General features: G+C 38.9%; 1 protein-coding gene across 1 annotated transcript in view; it reads left to right on the top strand.

Annotated features, from left to right (window-relative positions):
- Window positions 1-1,727: 1,727 nt before the first annotated feature.
- dlgap2a (discs, large homolog-associated protein 2a) overlaps window positions 1,728-7,608 on the top strand; it is a gene marked incomplete at both ends in the record, with an annotated part of 44,641 nt that continues 38,760 nt past the window's right edge. Inside the window, one exon of the mRNA XM_079458323.1 lies at window positions 1,728-2,786. Coding sequence (XP_079314449.1) covers window positions 1,728-2,786 — 1,059 coding nt within the window. The remainder of the gene's footprint in view (window positions 2,787-7,608) is intronic.

Here is a 7,608-nt window from a genome sequence, read left to right as displayed (position 1 = left end):
GCCCTGCCCTACATATGTTCAAATTTCAGAAGCTGTTTCACTTGGATAAACGTCACGATTTGGAAAAGAACTCAATTGCAACTTCCATCTCATGGTGACTTTAAAAGAAACATGATGGTGTGTGCGCTGAGTGCCGGTGTTATTCAGATGATTTAAGGAGGTCTGTGTGTTTGTTGTGATAAAAAGAAGAGAACATTTTGTCAATTTCTTTATTACCATCATGTGTTCCAAAACCTGTTTATGACTCTTTTTGATATTTTGAGAATGTCCATACAAATGAAAAGTCAAGTGAAAGTCAGTGGCCAATTGTCACACAGGTTTGTAATGACTAGAGGGTGAGTAAATAATAACAAATATCTGTGTTACTTTCCCTTTAAGAATCATTTTTTGATGTTGTTTTCACAGTCTCTGGCCTATACAAACTGTTCAGAGATCAAACAACAGGCATCGCCAGTTTGAACAAATGTCTTCATTGTCTTCCACTAAAAATAACAGAATGCTGTTAAGGAAAGAATATTAATTTAAACTAACTCATGTTTTTGTATACATAGATTTGCAGTAACTAAAAATAATAGAGGTTTTATTACAACTAATCCTCACAGCTCAACAATGACCATGTTTTCTTTTGCGAATTACCATGGTATTATTACCATGTTTGCCTGTAAAGTTGTATCCCAGGTTATTTAGTTGTAGTTTGTTTAAATATGCTGTATTCCTACAATAGACTAAATGGGAAAATGCATTTTCAATTGTCAAATAATCTTTTCAACCATTGTTTGTTTTTATGGTTTGCATACTCATTGACTGCGCAAATTGTGAATATTTGCAAGATTCTGTGAATTCACTCTATACAAAAGAACACTGACAAATGTCAGTCCATGCTTGTGACGTTTTTACTTATGAAACCATCTCTTTTTCTCGGAAAAAGCATTTGTTTACGCTTTTTTGTATACACATTCCCTATTTCTTTCACCACACGAAAATTCACATTAATCACCTGTGTGAAACCAGATGTGATCTGCCAGCATGAAATAGTTATGTCAGAAAGGCCAAACGAATGTATGAAACTAACAGCACCTCAGTGTCTTACCTCAGTGAAATGACAGGCTGGCCATACGTGACTTTGATGAAAGATTACAGTGAATTTGGTTTTAATCTCTGGGCTGTGTTCTCAAGGACAACCACTGATGCACCTCGATGTGCTCTCTCGCTCTCTCTCTCGCTCTCTGTCCAGAGCTGGCTTTGACGGATGGTACGGTGCTTCCAAAATGATAGGCTATTATTTTACTTTGCATTGGATAAATGGCAAGGCTTGCAACTCTCTGTCCTAATAAAGCCTGGCAGAAGCAGCCGGCAAGAATCGTCAGAAGGTTGTTTGATGTGCTTTTGTGCGTTCATGAGTTCATGAATTGAATTGTTGTGTTTTCCATGGCCGGGCAGCTGCGAGGCCGGTAGATCGCTTGAATTCATAAAAACACAGCAAAGAGCTTGTTAACATTGTTTTGCAAAGATCCCTATTAGTCCTTCCCACATTCCATGAGATTTAGTTTGCAGAAACATTGCAGGTTGAATGGATAAGGGTCTAAAACAATGCAGAATGCTATTGGAGAATGATTTACCTCTCTCTCTGTTCTCTTTCTCTACCCTTGTCGTTCATAGATCAGCCAGATTCATGGTCTCCCCCGCCGTACTTCGATGAAGACAGCTAGCCCTCCCCTCCCAGGAATATGAAAGGTTTATCGAGTGGTCGTCCTCAGCTCACCTTCACATCAGCACACACCTGTGGGCTGCCAGACTGCGATCAGTCCCTCGACGCCTTGCAGCATGTTGGCCCTGACTCCCGCTCTCCCTATCTACTCAGTCCGACTGAGAGCTGCCCTCTGGATCCACATCGGTGCTCACCTCGCAGCTCCATCCACTCGGAGTGCATGGTAATGCCCGTTTCCATGGCATCTGACCACGTTTCCAGCAGTACCTTTCCCAGAATGCACTACAGTTCACACCATGATGGCTCGCGGGATGATGGATCCACCTCTCACGGCGGTGGAGGAGGCGGCGGCAGCAGTGGCGGGTCCGGAAAGATGAACCGTATTCCTGCGAACCTGCTGGACCAGTTTGAAAAGCAGCTGCCAATTCACAGAGACGGTTTTCATACGCTGCAGTACCAGCGCACGTCTGCCACCACCACAAGCAGCGAGCAACGCAACGAGAGTCCCGGACGCATCCGCCACCTGGTGCACTCCGTCCAGAAGCTTTTCACTAAATCCCACTCGCTGGAGGGATCGTCCAAGATGAACGGCACCAAGGGAGACTCCCGCTCTGACAGCGGCCACCACCACCACCATCACGGACATCACCATGGCAACCATCACAAACACAGCAAAAGGAGTAAGAGCAAGGAACGGAAGTCGGACTCCAAGCAACGCTCAGGGATAGCAGGCTGGTGGAGTTCCGACGACAACCTAGACAGCGACAGCACCTACCGGACTCCCAGTATCATGAGCCGTCACCACGGTGATCACATTACTCACTGTTATCCGGACATGGGCCACAGTCACTTCGGTGACCTTTCACTCAAGACCTCTAAGAGTAACAACGACGTGAAATGCTCGGCTTGCGAGAACATCTCTATGGCCCCAGAGGGCAAGTTTATGAAACGCAGCTCGTGGTCGACGCTGACCGTCAGCCAGGCTAAAGAAGCCTACCGCAAATCTTCCCTTAACCTGGAGAAACCGGCGATGCCTCAAGATCTGAAGTCCTCCATGAGGCCTTGTCATTATTTACAGGTGAGTCCAACTGGTAAACTAAGATCTTGCTAGTGTGTCTGTAGGAGAGTACCATTATAACATCTTTAAGTTTTGAAGCTCCTCCCCCTTAATCTTTGATATCAATTATTGTGTTTGAAGAGTTTAGGCATGACAGCTTTAAAAGAAAAGTTCAGCCAAATGAAAAAAAGTATCTTAAGATTTCACTCTTAAGAATTAAATGGCTTTTGTCTTTCATTTCCATGTAGTTTCATTTCAGAAGACCAACTGGATTCATTTGAATTGCTTATATGAAGGATGTATTTGGATTTATGTATTATTGGAGTCCATAATTTTTTAAAGATATACAGTTCATCTGAGATGGTATGAGTACATTTTCTTTATAATGTTTGGGTTATAACTATTCCTTTAAAACCATACCGAACCCTTTGCTAACCAGTCACTTTAGCAGCAGGCTGAATGATGTAAGCAGTAAACGATAATATATCACCTAATTAATATTCATATGCCAAGCTGATGTATAATGTGCATCCCCTCCCATTTTTCAGTCTCTTCATACTCCCCTGATCTGGGTTTTATTCTCCTGCATAAATATAAGGTGAAGCATTCACAACCCCCATTAAACAAGTGTCTGTGTTGCTATTCTGTGATCTGCAGCATCTTTTTGCCGGTGTTTGTTCTTTGTTATTTAACGGTTCCAAACATAGTGAAAGTAATAATCTGCTGAAGGGTTTGTTTCATAGGCAGGGAATGTGTTTGTTTTGCACTGATGGAAAATATGGCCTGACTGGTGTATATGTGTGTTGTTGTTGTTGGATACTAATGTGCTAAATCAAGAATCAGATTTATTGGACTTGTCACTCAGACCAGATGAGTATGTTCCCATTGCTTATATACAGAATTATTGCAAACAATTGTTTCATATTGATTAGCATTGATCTTTCTGTGGTAACTCGTGATTTACCAAATGCATCACATTTAATCGGGTTTCATTTTTTAGGGCGCCGCCAACTAAATGGGAAGCTGTAATTTATCTTTGTTGTAAAATTCAAGCTTATTTGACTAGTACACTGGACTTTTACTCAAAGGGTAAAATGATTTATTAAATGAATCACATCTGCCATGGTAAAGAACAGCTACTGTATAAAAACTTGTAGAACTTGCTCGTCCTGATGAGATCATTATCATGCTTTAGTATGTGCCCACGGCAGCTCTTCAATAACGCTAGACCTACTTCACTGTAATATTGCTCAAGTTAATTCATCCCATGTTAGAATCTGAATGTTGCTTAAGCTTCGCTTTGATCAAAATGAGAGCATTTGTTTGATGTCTTTTTTTTCTTAATAATTGAAAAGAACCTGCCCCATAGAAATAACCTGGAAAGATCAGAATAAATTCCTGGTGACATAAGAGAGTTGATGTGTTCTGGTACTAATAGTGCCTTATTAACAAATACACCAGCATCTCATACTGGAGATCAGTGTTCTACTGTATTGTGAGTTATCCAAGCAGGAAGCAGATCCACGTTCAAAATAATGTTTTATTAAACAAAGTGACAAAGAACAAAGTAAAGGGAACTACTATAATCCAAATTACACTGAGCATATCCAATATAAACACGAAACAAAGGAAACACTGGGGTTTAAATACCTAGAAACTAACAAGATAACAAGACACACCTTGGGGAACTAATTAACACTAAAAACTACAAAGGACTACAAAACATGGCGCAGAACAGGAAGTAACAGAAAAGTTAAAAAACACAGGGGAAACACGGACGGGGATCATGACATCTACACTGTAAGAAATATATTATGAAAATTACAGTTTTTTACGGACATTGATAAGTAATACACTGACTTTAAAAATACAGTAAGTTACTTGTCAATGGCTGCCAGTTAGTAACTGTGATTTTTTTTATCACAGTAAATTACTTGTAATATTTATAATGAATCACAATTGCTGTACTTTACTAGTATAATTTATAATTTAAAGAAGCTCAAAATACTCGATAGACAGATAAACACAAACAGTATTTTGGTGATCTCAATGAGCTTTGAAGCAGAGTAATTTCTCATGTTGGTGCATATCCTGATGGGCTCATTTACTGCACATGTTGTGGAAAAGGCTTTTCGGACATTAAATGAACGTTTAAATTCAGCATCAACTCCATCCAGTGATTTGTAGATGACAGCTACTTCTGTGTCCAGCAAACTCACGAAATCACTGGAGCACAAGTTTGTCTTTGTCTCACTATGTTATGATTCATGTACTTTTGTCATTTATTATTAACTCATTTTATGCATAATGAACAATGATATTTCATGTCCTCGCTTAGATTTCGGAGTACCGTGAAAATAAATACAGTAAACAAACAAACATGTGTAGAGGAATGTTGCCGAAGGTGATGATTATCCATCCTACTCCGAAGTTTCACATCCTTAGTGATGCAGCTCAAAGACCAGAGTTCCAGCGGAAGGTATTTACAAACATAAAAAACCTGAAAACTGCAATGTTTTCAACAACGATTGTAAGTGCAATTGTAAAAGTTTATAAAACAGCAAGCGTTAACTTCACTCCTAATGTGTTTAGCTGTATTACTTTCCTACTGTATATACATAAGTTCCAGTTGACAGAGAATGACATCACTTCCCCATACAAACACACGTCACTTCCATGACACGCGCCCATCGAACGGTTTGCATTTGCAGTGTCACAATTTTGACACAAACAAATAGAAAATGCAGTTTGCAATTCCTTTTTAATTTAGTCAGCAAATTCATTCCACAGATCAGGGTTAAGGCTAGTAGAGCCACCAGTAGTCTATACATCATAAGCCTGCGTCAATGCCATGTATTTTTGCTGCTTGAAAACAAAAGCTTATGACAACTCAATAAATTATTTATTTGAGAGAAGCCTATCTTCACGAAAATATTTAATAATCAATTAGCAGAAGGTTAGAAAAAAGTTCAATGTTTAATCTCTAGTTGTCATAGACTCAAAAGAAATTCAAATTTATAAATAATGATCCCACTTTGTTTTGGATTATGTCCCATATCAGGTGCCCTGAATATCACACAAAAGTTTATAAATTCCAAGTTTCAGTGTAAAACCTGTGAACTGAGAAAATGTAAACCTTTTATAACATAGAACTATGAACATTCATACTTTATTGTTGTGATTTACCCCAGTGCAGTGTTGGTTAGGTTAACTAAGTAGATTTTTTTTAACATTACTGTGATTCACAATATTTTGTTGTAATTTCTCATTGAAAATACTCTAATGCTCTGTGTCCCCTAATACGTTATTGCCAGTGGATGAACACAGGGGCTTTCTGTAGATTTCACAAAGTACTGTTTTGTTGTGACTTTCTACAGGACAGTACTGGTTTCTGTGACTTTGTACAGCACATTCCTCTTTAATGTGATTTACACAATATTTTGACCAGTATTGTAATTTCTCATTGAATATACAGTAATTCACTGTGGCCCCTAATACAGTTATTTCCAGTGCATTAACACAGTGAATCACTGCAGATTTCACATGTATTTTTTGCAGTGCAGTTATAATGTTGCATATGCCTGACTCAAGCGGTTAGATCAGCAGACACAATGAAAAAGCACCCTCACTCAACATCTGCTGACACAGCAGCTCTCAGCAGTCCTGGGACTTATGCAACAGCACAGCATGAGCAGTGAGGCTGATGGCCGCATTGAGATAATTAATGAATGGATGGATCTGGATCTGGATCTGTGTGTATCCTCAGGGGTAAGGAGGAGTTCGGAGAGGAACAGATCCCAATACGATATTAAGATGTTTTTGGAGCCTTGTGGAGACTTCGATCGTGTAACACTCGGATAATGCGGATCTCAGATCCAATGATTCCGTCATGTCAATCATTTATGCATGTGTGATTAACCAGAAGTTGCTTTGATGTGGTCAGCTGTCAGTGAGGTTTTAGATTTGAGTCTGATAGTAAAAAGTAGGGCTGCATGGTATTCAAGAAAATTGCGATATGCGATGCCTTAATACATAATGCAGTGTACAATATGTTGTCATGGTTCTGCCACCAAATCAAGAAAAGCAAGATGGGACAGAAACATGACAGAGCCTCGTGTTTAATGTGAAGAGAGGCATTTATGGCCATTATGGCTTGCCATACACTCTCTCCGGTCTTGTCTCTTTTCCCGCCCTCTCGTCTACTCGTTTGTTATTTAATGCCCCGCTCTCTTCTGTCTTGTTCTGGTTCATTTTGTTTCATGTGGTGAGTTCCTGTTTGAGTTCGGTGTAGTTTAGTCCAGTTATTTGTACCTAATGTCAATGTTTATCTTTAGTCTTGTCCAGTGTACTTAAGTCCGTGTTTCTGTCACTCCGCCATGTTTTACATTATCCTATGTATTTTACCCCTCGTGGGTCTTTGTCTTGTCTATGTCTAAAACCCCTTACTCGCTATCTGTCAATGTCTTACCCCGATCATGATAATATGTGATATGATGATGCTTAAAGTTTGTAAAATCTATTTAAATTATATTGCAATATAACTGTATTGTATTCAATTTCAAATATTAAGATTAAATAATGTATATTAAATATAGTGGTAGCACTTTACAGTAAGTTTCTATTTGCTAACAATTAGTTAATGCATTAGCTAAAATGAATAAAAAATGAACAATACCTTTATTAATCGTAGTTCATGTTAATTTCAGGATTTACTGTTTTTAAAATCAAATGTTGTCACTGTCAACATTAATTAAAGCACCATGAACTAACACGAATAACTGTATTGACATAAACTTACATTAGCAAGGATTAATAAATTGTAATTGTTCATTGTTGTATTAAC

The sequence above is a fragment of the Barbatula barbatula genome, assembly GCF_947034865.1.
Source record: "Barbatula barbatula genome assembly, chromosome: 6".
Classification (NCBI taxonomy): Eukaryota; Metazoa; Chordata; class Actinopteri; order Cypriniformes; family Nemacheilidae; genus Barbatula; species Barbatula barbatula.
This window is presented reverse-complemented; position numbering and strand designations above follow the sequence as displayed.